Source organism: Rhea pennata, chromosome 6 (genome assembly GCF_028389875.1).
Source record: "Rhea pennata isolate bPtePen1 chromosome 6, bPtePen1.pri, whole genome shotgun sequence".
Lineage (NCBI taxonomy): Eukaryota > Metazoa > Chordata > Aves > Rheiformes > Rheidae > Rhea > Rhea pennata.
Window position 1 is genome coordinate 2,830,991 of NC_084668.1, and position 24,475 is coordinate 2,855,465.

A 24,475-nucleotide genomic window follows, 5' to 3' on the forward strand; every position below is an offset into this window, starting at 1 on the left:
TACCTTATTAGTAGGGCAGTAAAGCAGCACATAACGTTCACACATTGTTTGACAATCAAAATGCTTTACACCTGCTATTCCAGGCTGAGTGCCAGAAGAAAAGCAAAAGCAAAGCTAAAAAAAGTCACAGTATGCTGATTCTGAAAGTGTTGAACACTTATCCTGCTTTTAACTCAAATCATAACTGTTTGGTAGAACATCATATTCAAATCAAGTCTGATATCTTTTTATCATAAAAGTTTCTTATGAGAGATGGACTCCTAATTGTTTTTGAGTAAATATATGCTAATGAGCAAAACTGTAAAACAGTAAAAAGAAAAACATTATTAACAAGTATTGATTTCCACATTTAGAAGCGAGGTCTTCAAACCATCTGTTACCTAGGATAACCAGGAATATTAAAATACTGAACCTTAACGGACACTTGCTACAGTCTGGTAGTGTTGGCTTTTTTGTCATTTCTACAGGAATAAATAAAGCAAAACTTGGAGACCACTGTCTTGCTAATAACCTCCCACTTGTTAGGTCGGTATATAATGCAAAAGGCTCTCTACAGCCCTTGGTTGCTCTAAAGACCAAAATTTCAAAAGAAACAGAAACGATAAGAAACAGGAGGAGATGAAGAGAAACGTGCCTGGAACAGGCCAACCATCCTCAGTATTCCTGGAGGGTACCAGCCGTTATACTGCACAGAGAACCTTTATTTCTTTGCTTTCATATTCCGCTGATTGCTCTACTGATGTCAGCTCCTAGGGTACCTCTAAGCTGCTTTTGACCAGGAGTCTAAACTGGGGGTATTACAATGCACCTAAACCCAGGAATCACTACATAACACAATAACAAACATTTTGTTCTGTATTTTGTGCATTACACCAATATACTGACAGTTGTCAAAACTGCTAGATCCTATCCTAGCGAAAGAAGTAACACATTCATGTGAAGTAGGGGTAGTGGGAAGAGCACTTCTAATACCAACTCTTAATGCTAGGAATTTTAATGGAGAACTGCAGGTACCATTTCCTTAGACAGTAACTACAGGTTACCATCAAGAATTACCCTCTTGCACACACAAAAACATGAGCTGAAATAAAAGGTAATTTCTTACACTACAGAACAATGATACGGTATAAGATGTTCCTGTGGCTGAATTTTCAGAAGGAACCATTATTATACTATTAAGTCCAAAAAAAAAAGGCACAGTGGCTTTTGATTTAACAGTAAGTAGGCAGTAAAGGGAAGAAAACAGAGCCCCTACCTGTTTGTGAACCTTTGTAAGCTGTTCCAGGTTGTTCTCAAGAAAGGAAATTTTCTGCTTCTGTGCAGCACTCCCACCTCCATCGTCACTGTCAAGTTCAACACTCTGCACAGACAGAACGCTCCAGAGTTAAGTAAAGCCATGCCGAAACACAGCCAGAAACTCAGACATTTTGCAATTTTTAGTTTCCCAAAGGCAAAAAAGTTTTCCAGAACCTCAAATTAAAAAGAATTTTACCTGTTGATTTTGCATTTAGAGAGCCACATTCCCCTCTACATAGAAATAAACTTTCTTACAGAACAATTACGTGAGGATCTTGAATAAGAAAAATGATAGATTTAAAAGGGAAAAAAATAATTTCTCTCTTTTCCAGCTGGAGTACACCTGTTTGCTACCCACATCTCCAGATTGCAGTTGCACTCCCTTGGCTCCTACCTGCCAGGCTCCTGCTTAAACCCCCCCAGGCTCCAGCCCCACGTTCTGTAATCCTGTGGCACATGCTACCTCCGTCCTGCTCCTGCCGCAGGGCTGTGTGAGCTCTGGCACCAGCTTGTTACAGAGCAGGTACTGGAGTGCCTAGCACAGAGGTAAGCAACTGCTAGTTAGTGGTCCCCCCCTTGCATGACTCTGCCCCGAGTCAACAGTTCTGTTTTGGGTCGTTTGTTTTGTTTTGTTTTTTAATTAAACCAAATGAGGTTTCAACCATTTACACGGAAGGTACAAAAACTCTTCACAAAAGCCACACTAAAGAACTCAAAAGCACTGTGAAGTCTTTCAGTGTTTATGTAACTTTTGACTCTTCCTCAACAGTTAAAAATACATGAAAATCTGCTGAGGAAGAGCACACTTTGCTCCGAGATCGTCTCAGAGATAGGCCAAACAACAATTTTGCCCAGGAAAATTCTGAGCAGTCACAGGCATCAGGATAGTGTATGTTAGTGTAAGTTTCTGGTGCCTATTGAATGATTTCTGGTATCCATTATTATACTGTTTCTCAGAATTCAGGAACTGAACTGAAATGCATCAGACCGTTTCAGCTCATTACTAAGACTTTTCCTTAACAAATTAGCACCAAGAGCTAAAGCCTGCATAAACGTCAAAACAATCTTAATCTTACTACTCACTGTTATTGAAAAAGACAGCATTTCATTTTGCACAACAGGCACTAAAGGCTTCCAGTGAATCATGAGAAAAGAGCAAAAAAGCATAAAATCATGTTCAAAACAGTATTTTCTGTTAAAATGAAATTCAAATGAAATTTAAACTTACTTTTTTAACACGAGTGGTGAGGTCTTGAACAAACAGTTTGCGTAGGTTGTGGAGGGTCTGAAGTTCTCTTGCCTGGAATCAAAAGTAGAGGAAAACAAACAGTAAGGCGTGGAGTAAAAATCCTCTTCAGACTTGAGTAGATATTGTGACTTTAATGCGACTTACTTAGAGTAGTGTACCTGCACATACATTTCTGCTTTATGTGTATGCATTCACTCTTCAAGCAGCCTACAGCTGACCAGTTTACAAAAAAGCTGCTAAAACTGCTGACCCAAATTACAAGCTCAGACTTAACAGGCATATTGTTCACCTTCCCCAAAGCAGCAGAAACCATCAGTGCACAACACTGTCCTCTCTACTATACTTCCTGTGTATATTACACTTCCACATCAGCAGAACCTTCCATGACTACGCAAAAGGCCACCGCGTTGTATTATGGGTCCAACAAGCACGAGCTGGGGAACCGGGTACCTCACACGCTCTTCTTCATAGATCCACTCCCATACGGTCCAGGGCATTGTCATAAGCTATTTTACCAACACCAAGCCTACTTCCAGAAACACATCAACTGTATTTTGCAGTAAGGAGAAAAAACAGCAAAAGTCTGGTAAATTGGCTGTGGTTACACATATCCAGCAATGTGAAAAAGCTTTGGATTCACTGGACGGCAATTTCATTGACCAGGCCTGCAGGCTTATTCAGAGCTACTTAGGATGTTGACGTACTTTCGGGAAAAACACAGGCTTTCGTAGCTTTAGTTTTATCTACCTCTCAGGCTCACCAAAAATAACCTCCTTATTCCACATTGGAAATATGTTACAACAGTTAGGAACCCTCCACCTGCACACTGAGAAGGACGAAAAATGCTCAGTCGTCTGCAGGAAAGGAAACCATTTGGTTAAACAGTTCGCTCTAATCCCATATTTTGTAGATGCCGTACTGAACAGAACCATCTTCCTCAAGACTGTAACAGCAACCTCAGCTTTTCCATTTTATTCTTATCTACTCACATACAGGAATTTAAATTCATCACTCAATAAGCACCACCAGGACTACAAGCTTTTGAACTCCTATTTTTTTTTATCTTTATCTCAAAAGAGAAAACTAATCCAAAAAAGACAGTATTGTGATAGGAACAGAAGAGAAGCTTCCTTCATAGAGTACAAAGTATGATGAAAAAACATACATTACAAGCACAGCTTACTTAAGCTTATTTATTTACAAAAGATTCTGTATTCAGAAGATGTAATGGGGGCCATTCTCGTACAAGCAAAGCTGGGGAACAGAATCCCCCAGAGAGCTCAGGTTCAGATGAGCTACCCAAGCAGGTCCCCGAACCCAGCTCCCTCCCATGGGCCCCCTTGGTTTTGCTTCACGGGAGGACTCCAAGGACAGTGCCGTTCCTCACCAGCCCAGCGGTGGGAAGAGGACAAGTCAAAGCAAGATCAGCACTTGCAGCCCCACAGAAACTATTCTTCCTCCTGTTCTTCTCACAAGGATGATCTGGAGGACACACAACTCCCACAGGAGGCTGAGGCCTCCCTATGCAAGTGTGTTCGGTGAGTTACTATTTCACCTAGAATGGCACCTGTTTCCCTGCAATGTGTTATACTCAATTTCTGTCCCTGTTTCAGTAATTAATAAAACACTAACAAATTGAATAAAATTTTGAATATAAGATAGTTCAAAGATATTTATTTAAATAAAAAAAAAAAGTCTGGGTTTCTGCAAACTGACTATATCATACTGCCTAACTCTGATTTCTAGCTGCCTTACTCACTCAGTGTACAGGTCAGAAAAAGGCTTCAAAACACGTAAGCTACATGAGCTGCTGAAGAACACTGCTCACTCCAGAAGGCTAGTTAAATCTCTCCCTCACAGGAATTTATTTAAACAGGGCTTATGTCTGGGGAAGCCATCAGCAGCCAAAGCTGAAAGGACCAGAATTGTTTAGCTTCAGAATAAAAATAATCAGATTTTTGTAAGTGCTGAACTCCTATTGACCCTGAGGCCACTATGAGCTTCATTTTTTTTTTGAAGTATCATGCGGAGGAGAAAAGGCTGTTCTTGAGTTTACAACCATGTTATTTTGGATACTTAATCAGGATGCCTTACAGTAACAGGTATAGTTATTTTAAAATGAAGTTCTATTAATAAAAATTAGGGTTTAATAAAGGTAGTTTGTCTTCTCATACTGATGAAGTAAATGCAGATGTTAAACATAATTCACCATTCAGTTCTCAGTGTGCGCTCTAAACTGATAGCCTAATTTTTGAGTGAAGTTTTCCTGTACAACAGGAAATCTGTAATGGATAGAAGAAAAATCCATTTTCTTTTTTTTTTTCCCCACAGGTTGAAGCATCAACACATGAATTTAGCACACCACTCTAGCACAAATAAATAAATAAAACAGCTATATTCTTGACCAACTTTTGAGACCTTTCAGAAAGCTTGTATATTTTACAGACAGAGAAACACAGCTTCCAACAAGACTGGGCAGCAAAAATTGAGACTAAAGTCATCCATCAAAAAGAGTGTCCTTTTAAAACTGCCAGCACAATATTGTATTCCTTTATAAGCCATTACACTAGTCTTGTTAGAGACAGGTATATATCAGGTAATTATAGCTACACTGTATTCAGTACATTGGTTACTCCAGGTGAGTTCAAAGAACAAGAACAGCAAAACAAATAGTGCCAGTAGATTTAATAGTGACAGCTTATTCATGGGAGGCAACAATATTTAGGTGAGATTTTAGTAATATTTAATCTTAAATTCTGAGGTTCAATTTAATAACTTGGTAAATGCACAAATTTAGACCATTCTGATATAAGTTGGGCATTTTCTTGAGCACAGAGACAAGTGTTTTGGCAACATATCAGTGATGAAGACTGAGAGGTAGCTCAATAACTTGTAATTAAGACATACCACAGTTTCCTCCAGACCCTTGAGATCTTCTCTTGCTTGTTCCCTTTTATCATTCAGCAATCTAGAGAGATCATAATATTAAACACAAATCAATAGTACGAAAGTCATATGAAATTGAAGAACATCAACCAACATTTGAGTACATCTGCTGATTTGAATAAATTGTACCTCTCTTTGCACCTCTAATTATTCTTTTGACTATCCACTGATATGCAGCTTTCTCACAAATAATGGCTGAGCTACCACCTCCATTTTGGCAAGCATTTATGCCCACATGTGAAATTTCCTCTTTCATTCCCCAAAAAAGCATTTTCCTCACACATCTAGCTCATTAGAAACAGAAATACCTTTTTTCTTCTTTGGTTTTATTATGCAGTAAGGAAGAGAGGACTGATGAATTGCTATGACATTTCATCAAATTGGACCTCTTAAAAAAAATACCTGTATATATATGTGCGCGTGCACACACACACAAACATCTCTACATCTTTCAGGAGCTACCAAGCCTACTAGTAAATAAGCCTATGCTCCAATCATATGGAGTAATTGGTAAGGATTTACTAACAGTGCATGGTTGCATTTTACCAAAATGCTATTTTCAGTGTGAGTATTTTGATATAAGTGCTTCTCACTAGGCCATCTCCTGTGGACACATTAAAAGACATTATATTCAAGGACAGCAGATGAGAAAGCTGTTCACTTACATGAGTTTTTCCAATTTCGTTTCTCTCTCCTGGTCCTCTATTTTTAATTTATCATAATCAGCAGTCAATTTCTCTTGTTCCAGTTGCAGCTTCTGATTCATACTAGAATGCAAAAGGACAAAAGTCAATACAACTCAGTCCTGAACATCACAAAAAGTGGTAGGTAAATCTACATACACAGAACTGGGTTAAACAAAGGAAGTAAAGCTGTAACTCCCCACTGAACATTTCTGAAAGAAATTAAGCATAAAGAATCTGAGGAGCAGTAACTTTGTTTTAAAAAACATTAGGTAATTGAATAGTCCTCCATATATTTTCCTCTGTTGTCTCTCCTATCTTAAAGTAAACAAATCCTTCTTGCAATTGTTCTTTCCTGCTTTCTCATTTCCCTCTTATTAGTTGTCAGTCACGCTATAAATATGATGAAAGAATAACCACTACATTGGAATTGCCTGGATTTGACAAACATTTAAAAAACTAGGAGAGTAGTAATAAAGATCTCAGTTTTCGAAGCATATTCTACCAGCAAGTCTAGCAAGAGAGTTGCAAGGATTAACTTGAACACATTTTGGGGTATCTGATTAATGGAAATATATTTCCACGTCAGGAGGAAATATATTTTCTCTCTCTCAAGGTGAGAAAACAGGATACATTTGAGTCACCTAGACCCTCAGAAAGCCTGTGACAGGACCCTCTAAACCTTTGGTTTTTAGATCCATTTCCCTCAGAGATTCTATTATCTATCAACCTGTAGATAGAATATTATTCTTTCTTCATATCTATAATTTTACAGAACTATAATAGCTTCACAGTAAAGAACTAGGCACTTTAATCCACAGTGCAAAATAGAGTGTTGACTGTTGAATATAAGGATATAAGTGTCTGTAAAACTCTGAAATATATAGATATTAATTAAAAACAAACAAAATCAACCAAAAAGAACGGTCCTACAGCGTCACAGAAGAGTAAAGGCACAGAGAAAGCCACAAAGCAAATGAACATACTCTCTGATTTCATCAATTATTTTCTGCTTCTCTTCAATTTCATCTCTCAGTCTGGACAGCTGCTTCTGATGGGCTTCCCTGTGACTCTCCATCTGCTGCTCCAGTGCCTTCTGCAGATTACAAAGAAAAAAGCCATACATGAAACAGAAATCAAGTAACTCACAGCTAAGCTTTCTCTTTACATACCAGCTAAATCAACCTAACTTTCTGAATTTGAATGAAATTATCAAATCTGGTTAATTCATGAATCTGCTTGGTGCATCATTTTATGATTACAAAACTGAGGCATCTACTCATCTAAGCATTTGATTCAGATGCAGCTTTTAAGCAATAGAAGTAGACCAATTCCTACTTTTGATTTCTTGCAAAATCTACAGCATGCAAAAATCAGTGGTCTTAGCATGTCAAGAATTGAACTGCTCTTACCAGTCTCCTCTATTCCACCTGTTTATTCACCAAAAATAAAAACTTGTCACAAGTTTATCTGTACACATAAGTCAAATCCAAAGCAAAAACCAAAAATATCCCCCAGAGAATAGCTTATCCACAGTCTTGTTCTTTAACTTTTAAGACTAAAAATAACTCAAGTAGTAGGAAAAACATACATTTCTTTTAACAGCAATCTGAAGATCTTTTTTTTCACCACAATTGTGGTAAGTTTGTGGCTATTTTACTAACTTTGACTTTATACATTGAAGACAAAGATTTCTTAAGATGACAACCTCTGTCATTCCCTCATAAAGCTTTATTTTTCCTTTCGTGCAACTGTATTTTCATCAGAAACACAACTCGCATATCATTGCCTAATATTTCTTCCTCACATTCTATAGCAGAAAATATCTGAGAGCAAGTTTATATTTCATTATTATTTCTAGGATAAGATAGTCAAAGTTCTTGCCAAAAAATCTGGGAATGGTCTAGCCTTTTTATTGAATTTCAGTACTAAATTGTATCAACCCAAATGTCCCAAATTCACTACTTTTAACTAATTAACTTCAGCAGAGTTCTACTGGCATAAAATTACAGTAATAGACACAAAACAGTGTCATTTTTCAATCACATATAAAGAAACTGTTCCTAAATGTGGATGTAATATACCGGGTATTATATTTTGGTTCTCTGTTCGTGATGATTTGAGGAACCCAAATATCTTTGATTAAGTGCACACTCCACAGAACCGCTTCACTCTTTGAGGTTGGCTCAATTTACAAACTGATCTCAGAAGACATAATCACCTCAGATAATCTGGCTATAATTTCCTCTCTTCTTCTATAATCTGGTCACCAACACCACCACTAGCAAGTTCTATACTTTCAAATCAAGAAGGTCATTCAATTACACAAGGTCAGGTTTTCTAATGGAAGTTGGCAGTTCTGATAAAATCTGGAAATGTTTTTTAAAGGGCACAGCATGTGTACAGGAAGACAAAATTACACCCTAATCGCCAGCTTAATGAACACTCTTACCATGAAATGCACTCTAAAATTGCAGCATGCAATACTACCTTCATTTCCTCTGCATCCTGAAGCCGGGTCAGATGTTCCTTTTCCTTATCCTTGAAGCTGACTTCATGCATTTTTTCTGTTTACAGTTTAAGAGAGATGAGAATTAACCAAACAGCTCTAGAACATTCTACATCAAGACACTCAAAAAAAAGTTCCTTTTTTTTCAGGGGGCAAGTACAAGCAGCTTTGGAGGAACAGAAACAGCCAGTTTTGCAGCATCCTACAACCAAAAACCTTTTTCTTTTGTATCAGCTCACACTTTACAACCCACCCAGCACCTTTCTGAATTGCTCATCTCCTCATAACCCTCCTTATAGCAATTCTCCTTGCCTTCTGCAGGGAAATAGCGACCTCCAGAGTTGGATCATTCCTTACAAATAGTGTAGGAAGATCAGGAGATAGAATAAAAAGTCTCTCAAATCTCATGCAGATGTTTAAACAAGTTCTGTCACCACCTGCTGCTCCTGGAGCCACAGAAGATCCCTTGTGCAAAAAGTCTGGAATAACATTAAAACTTGTAGGTCATACAGTAAATAGGGAGTTAATACTAGAAAAATTGTTTTTGAGGTTCTTTGATACTGTTTTGCCAGTTTTGTTTATATTTCTCACAGCATTACAGTGTAAAGTGAAGTTCATCACATAGTTTTTCATTCTTTTGAAAAATTAAGTTTTTCTGGATTCTGTGAATGGACTAGGCTGAAAGGGTTAATCATTTTTATCTTAAGTGTAAACTACAAACACATGCAGTATGGTAAGTACTCTGAATTGTGATTTCATTATTTCATTGCAAAATACTAAACAAACAGAAAAATGTTCTAGGACTACAAAGAAAATAGTTCAATGTCTAATCATGACTTGCACAATCAGGTCCATCTGTGCACTGTAATGGTTAGGGTTAGCTAAATGAACTAAAATCTTGTCTCTTCAATCATATTTCTATCATTTTGAGATATTTTTATGATAAAGGAGGAAAACAGGATGGAAAGTCAAACAGAGCAATCCCTGGTGAATTGGATAAACGACACTTGCTTTTACATAGAGTTTTCTAAGATAGTTGGTAGAAGACAAGACTCAACATTGTACCTTGAGCACGTAACTTGGCAAGTTCTTCGTTGAGAGAGTCCTGTGATTCTTCTAGCTGTCTTCTCTTCTGCTCCATATTTTGCATGTAGTCTGTAAGGGACTTGATCTTTGCTTCATGCTTTAAAAACATAGGGAATAGTAATGAGATGCAAGTACCACACCTGTTATCTAGAAGTTCCAGTGCCATCTCACATAAAGAAAGAAAAACAGAAAAAGCTGGTGACTGGAGACAATATAGAAAAAAAATCAGATAAAAAAGTTAACAGATCAAAATAGCCTGAATTTTTTAAAGGTCACAATAGTCCAAAATACACACTGAAGAACAGAAGTGATAATTCTATAACATCATTGGAAATCAGTGTTAAATGAGCACCAGGAGCATTTTAGAACCAAGTGTACACTGTGCTGGAATAAGGCAAAAGTTATCAACTTTCATCAGCTATCCTGATGAATTGTTTGTTAACATCCTTTTGAAGAGAAAGGCATTTGATTAAATAGAAACAAGGGAATAATATACTAAAACATCAGAAATTAAATTTAAAATTTTCTAATTTGGGGGTTAAATTATGATTCTGCCTGGGAATTATTACAGCCTCTTCATAACACAACTGAAAGATTTGTGGTTCACTGATCTAAAAATTCAGGTCAGCAGAGAGAGGCTTAGACCTTTGAGTTAAGAGTTACTTCTATGCACTGAAGATTAGACTTAGAGAGGCGTAATCCTTAGTAGAAATTAAAATAGTTCAGACCCTACTGGCACCAAGTCTTTCAAGAGGGAGGGGTACACACCTAAATTGCATGCTTTTGGCAGCAGGTGTCCCACTACATTTCTAAAGCTGACAAGAAACGTAGTCATTCCATGCTCGCTTCCAAATGTTCGGGCTCCAGAATGGAGCCTCTTGGTACAGTACTGAGCAGCAGGTACTGCTTTAATGGGTCCACTTAACGCAAACTGCGTAGTCCTGTGACACGGTATTGCCATTGCTAGTAACAGACCATAAACTTATACTGAGTCTACAAAGCCTCAGGTCCGAGGCTTGTCAGGCTTTCTCTATCTGAATTTTTCTTGATCTACCTGCAGCTTTGTTTTACTTGGTTTAGCTGTAATATTTTTTTTTCCTAATTGACCAGATTGCTATTGCTAATTTGTTTTTTGTTTTTATCTTTTTTTTTGTTTGGTACCACCATGTTTTTATGGCTAAGATAACAACATAGTATAGAGAAATACCGGCCTAGTAGGATAACAGAGACCTTCAGAAACGGAGATACAGGATGCAACATAAAAGAGTACAGGCAGGGGATGATAAGAGATGGGGAACAGGCTTAGCACTGGAGACACCATGTCTGTAAACAAGTCATCAACAGTCAGTTAAAGAAATGCTGATGAGGAGCTAGATAAAACTAGCTTAGGGGTAAGAGAACAAAGAAATAGTATCTAACTCATATAAAAGACACCACATATAATAAATTTGGTTGTAAGGCAGAGCTGCAGACCAGTGAAAACAGCACGGTGTAAAAGCATACTAGCAAACAAAACCGACCCCAAGTGGATCCTAGAGTGAGGAGCATTCTCAAATGCTCCTTCTTTCTTAGAGATTAACATAAATATCATATCCTTCTTGGAAAAGAACTCCAGACGCAACAACTCACCATTCATGCCCCCACCAACACCACCAGTGAAGCTATCAACATAAGGATCCAAATGAACAGGGGGTGAGCATATCATTAGAAAAAGCAGAAGAAACTACCCCCTGCATGTAAAAACACATATATAGCAATTTTACATGGCTTGCTAATGAATTTTTTTTCTGAATAGAAGTATTCTGTTTTTCTGTAACAATTTGAGCTGGACTAATAATAATTAGACTGCTAAGATTTCAATTATAGTAATAATAAATTCTTGGCTTTATATGTAAGTGTGTTTCCCCTTTGCCTATAAACAAGTTTTTGAGCATAATACCACCCAACTTCTTCCTGGTTTTGAAGATAGATGGGTCTTAATGTGGTCTCAGTTGCAGGGCTTCCAAAATGCCAAGACAAGATGATCACATGCTTAAGAGTGTTTGTTTTTTTTCTTTACCACAACAACATATAATGCAAATTTTGTTAAGAAGGTTAAGACTGCAGGGCCACATGCATTGATGATAACTTCTTGTCACAAATGGTGGAGGAGCCTACAAGGAAGGGTGTCCTGCTGGACCTTGTCCTTACCAACAGAGAGGGCCTGGTCAGAGATGTGAAGGTTGGGGGCAGCCTTGGCTGCAGTGACCACAAGATGGTGGAGTTCAGGATACTGCAGGAAAGAAGTAAGGCAACAAGCAGGACTGCAACCCTGGACTTCAGGAGAGTGTAGAGTCCTGCACCTAGGGAAAAATAACCCTAGGCACCAGGACAAGTTGGGGGCTGATCTTCTGGAGAGCAGCTCTGCAGAGAAGGACCTGGGAGCGCTGGTGGACCATGAGCCAGCAATGTGCCCTTGTGACCAAGAAAGCCAATGGTCTCCTGGGGTGCATTAGGAAGACTGTTGCCAGCAGGTGCAGAGGAGTGATGCTGCCCTTCTACTCAGCCCTGGGGAGGCCTCATCTCGAGAACTGTGTCAAGTTCTGGGCTCCCCAGGACAAGAGAGACATGGAGCTACTGGATAGAATCCAGCCTACAGCTACGAAGATCAGAGGGCTGGAGCATCTGCCCTGTGAGGAACGGCTGTGAGAGCGTTGCCTCTTCAGCCTGGGGAAGAGAAGCCTGAGGGGGGATCTTACCAATGTTTACAAGTACCTGAAGGGAGGGTGTCAAGAGCATGGGGCTGGACTCTTTTCAGTGGTGCCAGGTGATAGGACAAAGGCTACAGGCACAGACTGAACCACAGGAAGTTCTGCCTGAACGTGAGGGGGGAATTTCTTCACTGTGAGAGTGACAGAGCCTTGGCACAGGTTGCCCCGAGAGGTTGTGGAGTCTCCTTCTCTGGAGATCTTCAAGGCCCGCCTGGACGCAACCCTGTTTAATGTGCTCTAGGTGACCCTGCTTGAGCAGGGAGGTTGGACTAGATGATCTCCAGAGGTCCCTTCCAACCTTACCCATTCTACGATTCTATGATGTTATCTCTCACCTCTTTCCACAGCCTTGGATAAGTCACTCAAGTCAAACCTCCATAACTTTCCCTACCTGCAAATAGGTGCTGAGGACAACAGTTAAGTAACATTTGCGAAAAGTTGAGCACTGAAGAGCTCTGTAAAAACTGAAGAGCTTAGACTTCAGTATGACTACAGTCTAAGAGGGAAAAAACATCAACCCCAGACAAGCAGTCAGGCTTTCACTGGTCAGCATAAGCCAACACCATGACCGAAAGAAGCCATCCCACCAATCCACGGCCAAGTCATTTATTTCCAGCTCTATGCACTTAGTACTCTTGCCAACAGACACATACATACAGCTGCTTTGTGTGTCACATCTTAATCTGCTTTACTGATGCAAGTCCCAAGGAAAGGCAGCATCATAGGATGGAAGGATGACTTCCTTTAATGGTTATACCAGCTCACAGTATACCTCAAGACAGCAGTAAAATTGTAGGTTTTATTTAACATTTTTGGACAGCCAATATCTTCAGGATTCTAGTCTCCCTGAGAAGCATGCTTATCACTACAGCTATTACTGTAGAACTTAATACAGAGATTCTATTGCAGGACAAAAGATTATCCCTGCCTGAGGTTTTCTTAGGCTAGCAAGCAGCAAATGAAATATAGTAAACCCAGATCATCTCTGCACTGTGTGTGCACATTGATCAAAGAAGTTAAGCAGGGTAAAGCAGTGAGCCCCCTCTCTCCCTGCAGAATGCAGCAGCATGCATCACTGCTTCTAACATGCCACCTACTGTGAAGCCCTCCTACCATCTGGATTTCTAACTTACATGGTTATGTTTTCTTTAAAGTACTATTTTACATATTACTGCCTAGCTATCTGTTAGCAGACTAGTAGTCCAGATACTGGGGCCTCTCAATGTTTTACTAGTGAACCAAATAATCACCACTTCCTTTCTCAGGTTGCTCTTAAAGTAAAGGTACAAGATACAAATAGGTGTTGAAGAAATAGCTCCGAGGAGTATTTTCAGTGTTATGCCATAGAAAACATTGAAATCTACAACAAGGAGAATATGATCTGACCACAGAATATGCTGAAACACTTTCAGGGTGAGGAAAACGAGAAGAGAGGTAAAAACACAAAAGAAAAGCACTGCTCTACTCCCTGTATCATCATCTTTCACTCTTTGCACACACATTTTGTAGAGAAGGAGGCTGAGAAAGACAAACATGACTTCAAAGGGATAAGGAAAAAACAAACATACTTGTGAGATGAGGAGCTGGCAAGCTGCTAGCTCCCTCTCGCTGGCGTTCATCTTCCTGTTGGAGTCTATCTGGGCACTCTCCAACTGCTTGCTGCGGTTCACAAGAGATTTTACTTCAGATTTCATCTTACTGATGTAAAGTCGTGCCATGGTGAACTCTTCTTCAATCACCCCGTTCACATCTGCTAACTAAACACACAGAAGATTGCAATCCTTAAGATGTAGTTCTTCAAGAAAACAAATCAATGCAAAGCAGCCTCTAAGTTGTCTAGAGCTAGATAACCTCTACAGAAACTCAACAGTGCTCCAGCACTGTTATGGATCTTCAGGTCACCTTTAAAGATGTTACACCACTCTGTTTCTCAGAATTTTCACTGCTAAGCCTCAAAAGCAAGAAACTAAGACATGTAGTCACAGTGTGCTTCATTAACTTAGTGACTAACAGTTAAAGTAATCAAGCCCACCTGGCGAGAGCATATTTTGGCAAAACGTTCTCATGCACCACCACCGAAGGTTTTTCTTCCTTCAAGCAACTGAAAGCTGAAGTGCATTTTCAAACTACTCCTTAAAGAAGCTCTCCCCCTCCCCCCTTCTCCCCAGAAGGCTCATGTTCCTTCAATAAGGAACTGTAGGACAGAGCTTGTTCTGGAAATCTCATTTAGCAACAGCAATGCAACTCCTCCTCTCTGTAAATATTAACATCATTCTATGTATACACATTACTGCCTTTCCTGGTTTAACACTGGGCCTTTTAGCTGTTTGTCTTTCTCTTCACAATTTTTCAACTATATAATTCACATAGTGCTGCTGTGATGACATGATGATTTTCCTAGAACAAGCATATGGGTAATAATGTATTTCATGTGCCTTCACCTTTTTCTCAGCACAGCAAAGGAGAAAGTGCTAGGCTCTGCACCTTTTCCCTACAGCCTGAAAAAACGCTACTGCCTCCAAAACCCTTAATCCAACACACACACTTTGAGAAGCTGCTAACTGCCAATAAATTCAAAACTATTCTACGAAAGTCTTTTCAGTCTTGCCTCATTTACATCTGTCCCTGTAAAATGCTGATATCTTTCTTACTGTAAGAATTTGTATCAAACGGCCTCCATTTGCAAAAATTTCCTCTTATCCTTCCAATTAAAATGGCCACCAGAGGTTGCTGTAACATCTAGCAAAGTATGTTCTTGTGGTCCTAGAATCTCCATAAGCCCTGTTCTCTGAGACGTTTATGTCCCCTGTAGTAACAGTGGACTGGAGCATCTGTATATCTAATGGGGGTTTAGCAGATGATCAGCAACTCTCAGAATCAACCCAAAGGATTCCAGCTGCACATACCTGCTTTTACCTTTGTGAAGTATGAAATAAGAATTCAGAAAAGAAGATAGCTCCAAAACTGAGAAAAGGACTAATGGTAAGAAAATAAGAGTACATTGTAAATAACTTGCAAGTTATTATAGATATTTATATCTTGAGAATAAGCTTCTTACTGAGTTTTAACAACTGCTCTTTTCCATATGGTTTTGAATGAACAGAGAAGATAACATTAATGACACAAGGAACATTTCTAAATGTGCCATTTAGCAATGGCTGCCTAAGTACCTTCTCCAAGGATTACAATTTTGTTCACCTACACCATAAGTGCGACAAAGTGAGCAGCTGCCTCCTCTACCATATCTGTAAACTTAAGAGCCAGACTGAAAGCAAATTTCTAAGCAAAGCCAGCCAAAATTTGCACCATCATCTTCAGCTGCATTCAGATACCAAGGCTTCTACTGCTTGAGCAATATTCACTCCTATTCTCACCTTCTTTCTTCAGAGGAAAGTGATCTTCTGGAATATTTTTCCTCTAAGAGCATTAGCCAATATACAAAAGTTAAGTCTGGTCTGCTATCACATAATATTTAAATGTTATTTAGCACCAGTGCTGAAAAGCAGTAGTTTCAAGCATCCTATGTTTGGAAGGTATTATGGAAGGTATTTAAGTATCCTATGTTCGGAAGGTATTTGGAAGGTATTATGCTCAGAAAGTCTGGGCTCTTCGATGAAGCCAGACCCTGTTCAAAAGTAAGAAAAAACGAAGTGCAGAAAACAGACTTCATGCAGATCCTTTCACCCAGATGTACCAGACAGCTGACAGCAAAGAACTCTGGCTTTAAGACTAGTTCATGTCCAGCTATATGACAGTTGCAGGACAAATTTCAAACAATGGTTTAGCAGCCCAGAAGCCAACTATTTGGATTCTAGGAATACAGGCTCATGCCACTTAACTAGGGAGTAATGCTATGTACATATTGTTTTGGGAGAACCCCAGTCCAGGTCTGGGCAAGTAGATTTTAATAAATGCATCACTACCCAGATGGGCTGCATTAGTCTGGCCCCAAAAACCCAGCCAGGAATGAGAACAGTATTTGTGCACACAGATACTGTGCATCTCTGACCCCAAAGATCTCTTCAGTATCTTACACTGCGCTCTAACTAGAATTTAAACAGCAGTGCCCTAGGAGAAGGAATTCTGTATCACATATCTTCCGTATTAAGCTGGTAGGACTTTTGTTTTGTTAGTTTTTAAATATTATGGGAGGTGTAGGGGGGAAGCAATAAAAGTTGCCAACTTACTGTTTTAACATCATTAGTACCAATGATTCCTCCAATCTCTCCGAGGTCCTTAAGCAGCAAGTTTAAGATCTCTGTAGCTCTTTTCTTCTGATGATTACTGAGTTCCTGTAACTGGCCCAGCTCCCTCTGGGTAGCTGTCAGGACAGTCTGAAAAGATTTAAAAGCAAAAGTTACCATCCCCTCCTCGGATTCTCTTTATTCATAAGCAAATTCATTAAACAAAATTGAGTTTCCTCTCTGGACAGAATAAACCTACCAAACAGCTCACTGTCTACAGTATCTTTTCTTAAACAAAAGAAATATGTAGCTGCAAGATAGTCCTAGCTCTATACTTAATTCCTCCATGCTTTATTCAAGTTCAGCAGTGCCACTTTTGGGCAGCAGATCTTCTGCAATGATCAGGCTAGATAGTATTTTATATTTTTCTGAACATGCCTACTGGCTCAATGTACCAGCACTTACTCCAGCAGCCTACAGCTCAGCCTTGCCATAATCCACTTTGGCAATTCACTACCTAACAAGGCTACTTTAGATCTATTAAAGGTAGTAAATCCTATAAGAATCTTATTCACATAATACATGTCAAATATAGTTAATCACAGAGAACCAGGTGTACAAGAATATAAAATTCATTTTTTTTTCAGAAAGATTTCATACAAATTTGTTCTACTGAACTGGATAACAGTCCTATATGCTAGACATGCATGAAAACAGACCTGTTACCAACAGCTTTCTTAGTTTGTGTAAAGAATTAAGAAATAAGGGGTATGTCAAGCTAGTAAGCCAATCTTGATTTTTCTCAGATCAGATGTTTTCCTTCAGATTGATACATCAACTGAAATAAATATATTATATTGATTTCTTCCTTGAGAATCCCTGACTCTACATAAAAATCCTTGTTTCACAGCACAGAGTCTAGAGAAACACAACATTATGCAATTTGTATAAGGCAGGTTTTCCATCATTCCTGGTACCATACAGTTTTAAAGTGATCAAAATAAAGAACGGCCATCCTTCACATTCACTTCAGCAGCTGATTTCGTGTACAAAACAGATGTTGCAACAGAGCCAAAACCTGCCATCAACTATCAGAGAGGCAGTCTTAATTTCATCCTATAACTAAGATAGAAGGTAGAGGGTACCATCAGTACAGATCTTTTAAGAGCTTCTCTGTTACTCCAAATTTTAAACTACATAACAATATACTTGGCAGAAATATATAAAAGATTTTTGAAATGGTATATAATTTCCTATGCAATTGCTAGCCTAAGGAAGTCTTTAAAAGAGGTGCACAGTGAGGGTTGAGGGAAGGGAACCAGCACTATAGACTGCTTGTTCTTACACTTTTCTGGGCCAGCTCATCTGCCAGCTGCTCGTTGGCTCTTGTCTTGTCCTCCACTTCCTGGGATTTCTGGTCATAATTGACAGCTAATTCTTCGAGGGCTTGAAGGACCTCCTTCACTTCATCTTTTGCAGCTTCATTCTCAATCTGAAGACGGGTCAGCTCCTCTTGAATCTTCTCATAATCTCTCCTAGTGGAGGCCAAAAGCTGGAAACAAATGCCACAGAACACAGATGCATAAACGTTCTAAATACTCACTCAAGACTTACAACTTTAAAAAGGGCAAAAAATAGACCATGAGAGAGAGCATGAGCAAGCAAATGTGTGCGAGAGAGAGAGAGAGAGAGAGAGAGAAATCCTGGTACTGTACCAGAAACAGTATCAGTTTCAGCACAAGTAGATTTGAAGCAAGCAAAAAAAGGTCTGCACTTCAATGAAAAGAAAAAATTTAATCAAATCCTATTATGACACAAGAAAGAGGCACAGAAGCTTATTTTGAGCAGTATCATAAGCTCCAAACAAATTTTCTGCCCTGAATTCAATGTTGCAGCTAGGGCAAAAAAACCAAACTCATAATCACAATTTCGAGATGAGCCAAGTAGAAAGGCTCTTTGAGGCAGTCTCAAATATCTTGTAAGCAAGTCTATGATGATTGTTTTAAGTTATCAGTCAAAATATGGTTCTGAAGACAGACTGTCTGCTCATATTTGCTGAAGCAAGTTATTAACTAAAAAAGAAAATGCAGACTGCACACATATTGGTGATTGTTTCCAATTTGTAAAAGTTATTAAATTCACTCTTTACATGCTAGTAAGGGAGATGTTCAAATCTCAATGACAGTGCAGACTGTAAGAGGTCAGTTGATGGTGCTCTGCTTTGCCCTTATGCCATTCTATCTTCATAAAAGACACTAGGAAAAGAAAAAAGTCTCAAGAATTCAAGAGATTCTTAACAGGATAATAGACTCAACAGCTGTCACACACCAGTGAACAATGTCAAAATAAATAAAAGGTACTACCTGAACTTATTATACACTACTATACTTATAGGAATAATTACAAAATCAGGATTTACTGATTTTTTATGATTTATGTTTTTAAACACTGTAACATGTAAAACCTAGTCACTGTATGCATGAGATACAAGAAGGGATTCTCAGGCTCAATGGTAAGCCTAAAAGCAAAGTTTGGATGATCATCCAAAAAAACTCACTTATTTCCAAGCCTTCTAACATATGGATGAGCATAATGTTACTGTACTGTAGCCTCCCCAGACAGCAGAACAAAGTCACTACTCCTGATGTGCGCTGAACTAGCCAGAAGAACACTAGTCACCAAAGGAGTGACTATAACAGTTAAAGCATGACTGGACAGAAGGGCTTTTCTTCAGGAAGAGCAAAATGAAAACCACAATCAGGTGGAATCTTCCTGATCCGACCTCTTGCTGCCCACTAGCTCTTCCTCCCCAAGCCTTGAAGTTGTGAGAGATCCCAACCCCACCAGAAACATCTAAAATTGATCACATAAAAAGAGATTATCAGAAGATGCTGCTTTTAGGTGCCAAATGCTAATGGGGAAAGGGAAGCAACTTGTGAGCACTGGCACATTCCCAAAGTAGCAAAGAGAAGATTCAGATGTGAGGGAAATTTATCTAGCTGGTAATAATTCAGCCTCAGAAGTGCACTCAAGTTACAAAAAAAACCTTACTGAATTACCAAAGCCAGATGGCATGTAAATATTTAAACAACAAAATAGCTTAAAATAATCTTTCTACTAAACACAGATGGAAATATTATTTACATTTATTTAGGAAAATTTCTGCGTAACTATTACTGTGACTTCCAGGAAAGGGAAGTGTTATATACCACCTAGAGCACAAACATCTCCCTGGAAGATTCTTGTTGACATACTGCTGGAAAGCATACCAAGAGGCTTGGTACAGGCTCTTCATAACTTTTTACTGATCATCCTAAACACAGGAATTTCACCTAATGCTGATGGTTGGTTTGGGGGAGGGAAAGGGAGGACCCCTCCACCCTGAAAGCTTTTATAGAATACTTTCATAGAAGTGGTAAGGTTGGAAGGGACCTCTGAAGATCATCTAGTCCAACCCCCAAACGAGTGGCCTGTACAGGGATCAAACCCACAACCTTGGCATTATTAGCACCACGCTCTAACCAACTGAGCTAAACCTGACCCCAAACTCCTGGGCAAAGAGCTGTTTCCAAGTAGTTTCCCATGTTCTGTCTCCCTGCTCCCCACTTTTGAGAAGCAAGTGGATCCATGAATCCTTACAAGAACCAAAGGGAGAATGGGATTTTATTAGAAAACAAGTGCTTGAAGTGGAGGCACCAAAAGCGCAGGCGCTTTGTGTGACAAGTCACTCGAGCCTCCGGCGCACCAGGAGGTGGACAGTAGCTGCAGCACCTCGCGCATCTGTTTGCTGCAGAGGGCTCACAGACACGCCAGAAGCAAGCGTGGAAGACTCAGAATTCCCCCTGCAACACACGGGTTAAGAACAGCCAGTAGTGAAAAAGGTATCAAGACACCAACATCAGCACTACAATGCCATCTGTCACAGGCCTTATATTTACAGTTAATTTGCTAGTTTAACCAACCAGAAAAAAATACTCTGGCTAATTAGGGGGAAGCAGAGTGAGGCAGCTGCTCCGCAGCACATGCACCACAGAGGTAATCACAAGCTCTAACAGAGAGTAGGTAGATCCTTCCTACAGTGCTGGTGGTCACACACACAAGACACCACCTTGAAAAATTTAATTCAATTCCCATAAAGGGAGAAAATAAGAACACTGCACTAGCTTTCAGAGGTAACAGCTAGGTAAGGTTATCAGATGAACCAGTAAACCTTCTGGGCAAGTGATATAGCACTAGCTTCGGAGAGCTCAGTCAGACTGCAAAGCTAGACCACGCGCAAAATGGGGAAAGTGCTCAGTAAGGCAAGGCGTAGAGGCCAGCGAAAGCACTGAGCATGGAACACCAGGGAGATGGGAATCAGCTAGCATACTGCACGCTCCCAAATACGATTAAAACCACACTCTCCCCTCAAAAAGCCTCACCAACAGATACTCCAAAAGAATTAGACAAAATTAAAAAAAAAGTGAGGGAAAGAAGTGATTCAGATCAGAACACCAATACAGAAAAGATATGAGAAGTGAGATAGCCTAAATAACACATCAAAAAAACATGGCTGAGAATGCATAATGATATTTTGTGCATTACAATGCTATGACACATTTGTATACTAATGGACATGAAAACGCTAACATGTATGGAGAGTAATTAGAACAACTTTATCCTAAGTGAGTAAGAACTTAACCAAGGAGAAAAATAAAGCTGATCATCCTCAGTGGAGGAATTAGACACCAAATCATTTTTCATATTAGTTTTTCAATTACAACAGTGTTTTTTAAACACATGCACGCACACACACCCCCCCAAAAATAACAAAAAAAAAAAAAAAAAAAAAGCCACAAGTGAGCACACTGTCCCAGGCACTAGGACTGGGACCGGTATTCTTTTAAAGAATCATTTTTTCATGCTAAAGAAACCAATATTCTGGAACACTAATGAAAAGTAAACTCCCACACCAGGATTATATTTTTGGTCTGAAATTTTCTCCTCTGGTATTTCCCAGGTTAACAAACAACATAAAATCTTCTTCTAAGAAATATCACAGCACAATTTGGGGAACTCAGCAATTTAGCACTTCTACCATATTTTGTGTCTTCAAAATCTTCACAAACAAATGATAGTCAAGTCATTCCCTTATTTGCAAGTGGAATGATCATTTTCTCCATCTTAAAAAAAAAAAAAAAAAGAAAAAAAGAAAAAGAAAGGCAAAAATATCCCCTTTATGGATAGAAGCAGTGAAATAATTAAACTGAGTAATCCAAGACTTTAGAGCAAATCTGTGGCAGCACCAGTATGTCATTTTTCAATCTCACAGATTTCTTTTGATAATATTTTCTTTAATTACCCATAGCAAAATCAAAATGATGGACACTGGTAACTTCTTATAAGCAGTATTTTTTATACTGTCAAATTAGGAAGCCTATTAACTAGTACTAGTAGTACAGATCCACAGAACCCAAGTACCTCTGAGGATATAGGCATACTGAAACACTTTTTTGTGTGTGTGAAAAATACTGGCCAAACTCCTTGGTATCTCATCTCCAGCTTTACTTCTCAGCAAATACAATGAGTTATCAAGGCCTAGTACTCTTGAGAGATCACATCAAATTTTAAGTTCAAACCTACCTGCCACACAGGTTGCTCTTCGCAACTGAGATTTAGCCAATTAATACAACCATAGATAGCCAACAACTATTACATAATCACAAAATAAGAGTTCTGTAAGCAAAACACAGATCTTTTTTTTCCCCCTTCTTTTTACCTCTTCTTGATCCAACATTTGTTGTTTCAGTTTCTCAGCCAACTGGCTCTGCTGGTTGATTTCATCATCCTGCAATGAAATAAGGTAGGGTGGTTTTAGTTTCTTCTCATAGTTCTGCTTTGAACACTTATTTCCCCTTTCCAGAAAAGTGAGCAAGTATAATGCCACAGCACAACTTGCCCAAGTTTGAGTGGTAAAGTGGGGAGGGAGGAAGAAACCACACGCGTGCACAGAGCTACATAGTAAAAGCAATGCATACATGACCAGCTGTCCGCAGGGTACAGCTAAGCAGATGCACCCCAGGCCGTATATAAGACACTAAGTGGTAATAATTGAATCTTATAACTTGTAAAAGTTCAGATGACTTTTCTGATGTATGTGTACATCCAGTCTTTCCCTTTTCATATTGAGTTCCAAAACCTTGATAACAACAGTACCAGAAGGGTGAAATTACTCTTATAGGGAATGATCTGTCCAATGCTTCACTATAGCTGTTTAACTTCAAAAATATGTAACAGTAATTATTTATGTATGTTTACACACAAACTCTGGCCTTTAATTTCAACAGAAGACAGATGATCAGAAACCAGCTTACTAATTAAAAAACTATGGCCAGCTCTAAACTGCATTAATGAAAGAGGAAGCTGAAAACCAAGCATAAAACTTGGGCACCTCATCTGTTATATCCTTCCTCCTCTGTCAAAGACCATGATGGAAATATGGCCTGGTAACATATATCCAAATATTCAATTTTATTGGTATTTCAACTTCATAGTTAAGACAACATCCTCAGGGTTAAGAACTGTTATTAACTACAGAAGTGAAACCACGTACTCCACTGTATGAATCCTTCCTCTGAAAAGGCGCAGGAGGCATACCAAGTGCAACAACTGACAAAGTCAACCTCCTCTGCTCTTTTAGAGAAAAATATCCTTCTCTCAAAAAAGCTCACAGAAGCTAAGTGGTTGCTTTCACATCCTATCAGAGCCAAATGACATTTTATTTCACTGGCAAGTAGATTGATTTCTCATACCAAAGCTAGCTATCAAGCAGAATACATTGAACTGCTTGCTAATATTACAATAGTGCCAAATACAGCGAAAGAATGGGCCACACGGTAAAAAGGTAGAATCTTGTGCTTGTACCACGGAGATCAAACACCTTCTAATTTCCTATAGTACTACAGTAATGTACCAAATTATGGTTCTTGTGTCTTCTGGGGTAAAACTCAAATGTGCTGTGAGTTCCTCCAATAACAGGATAGGCTTTGCTACTTTTGACAGGGCAAGTGAAAGAATGACTGACCCTTTTTTATTTACATCAACAGCTAGAAGGTACTGTGAGCTACAGGGAACATGTTCTCCATTAGGCAAAAGCTGTAATTTTCTTTAAGAGCTCAACTGTTATTTTGATTGCCATCGATATACCGAGATACAGATATTGCTTTCTGCATTTGCAGTCAGACTTACTTACACAGACAACTTACCACAACTACCCACCACCCCACCCCACGTTATTAAGAAACTTCAACTATTATCATACAAGTAGGCTCCATCTGGTATTTTCCTGCAAACTAGAATTGACAATTAAAAAAGGTTTAAGATTAAAGCTATTGCTAGATAGCCTTTTTAAGCTGTTCTCATCCATGAATTTATTGTTAAAGTTTTTGTACACATCTTTTTGTCACATTTTACCTTAACACAAGCCAAGGCTATTAATGACAAGTGTTTGATACACTTACTGATTATAGCTTTTTTGTAAGTGCCAATGATATATTTCAAGTCGTACTAATCAAAAAAGCCTACTTGTGTCTAAGACATCTGGACTCTAGACAGTGTTCACTGCTAGAACAGAATGAACAGAAGAGACCCAAAAGACAGTTTATATTTTTTCCTTAAAATTCTGAGATACAATGAATATTAAGACAGAGTTTCCCTCCCCCCCCCTTATAACTTATAAAGATAACATGACAGTTAGCTATGCAGGTATGGTATTTAAAAAATGACTTAAGAAA

General features: G+C 38.9%; 1 protein-coding gene across 1 annotated transcript in view; it reads right to left on the reverse strand.

The window, feature by feature from the left end:
* The window catches only part of KIF5C (kinesin family member 5C), a 92,174-nt gene that overhangs the window by 10,888 nt on the left and 56,811 nt on the right, over window positions 1-24,475 (reverse strand). Inside the window, exons 13-23 of the mRNA XM_062578456.1 lie at window positions 22,462-22,530; window positions 18,049-18,255; window positions 16,707-16,853; window positions 14,088-14,276; window positions 9,749-9,866; window positions 8,665-8,741; window positions 7,161-7,270; window positions 6,157-6,258; window positions 5,453-5,513; window positions 2,525-2,596; window positions 1,256-1,360 (exon numbers count right to left, since the gene is read on the reverse strand). Coding sequence (XP_062434440.1) covers window positions 1,256-1,360; window positions 2,525-2,596; window positions 5,453-5,513; window positions 6,157-6,258; window positions 7,161-7,270; window positions 8,665-8,741; window positions 9,749-9,866; window positions 14,088-14,276; window positions 16,707-16,853; window positions 18,049-18,255; window positions 22,462-22,530 — 1,257 coding nt within the window. The remainder of the gene's footprint in view (window positions 1-1,255; window positions 1,361-2,524; window positions 2,597-5,452; window positions 5,514-6,156; window positions 6,259-7,160; window positions 7,271-8,664; window positions 8,742-9,748; window positions 9,867-14,087; window positions 14,277-16,706; window positions 16,854-18,048; window positions 18,256-22,461; window positions 22,531-24,475) is intronic.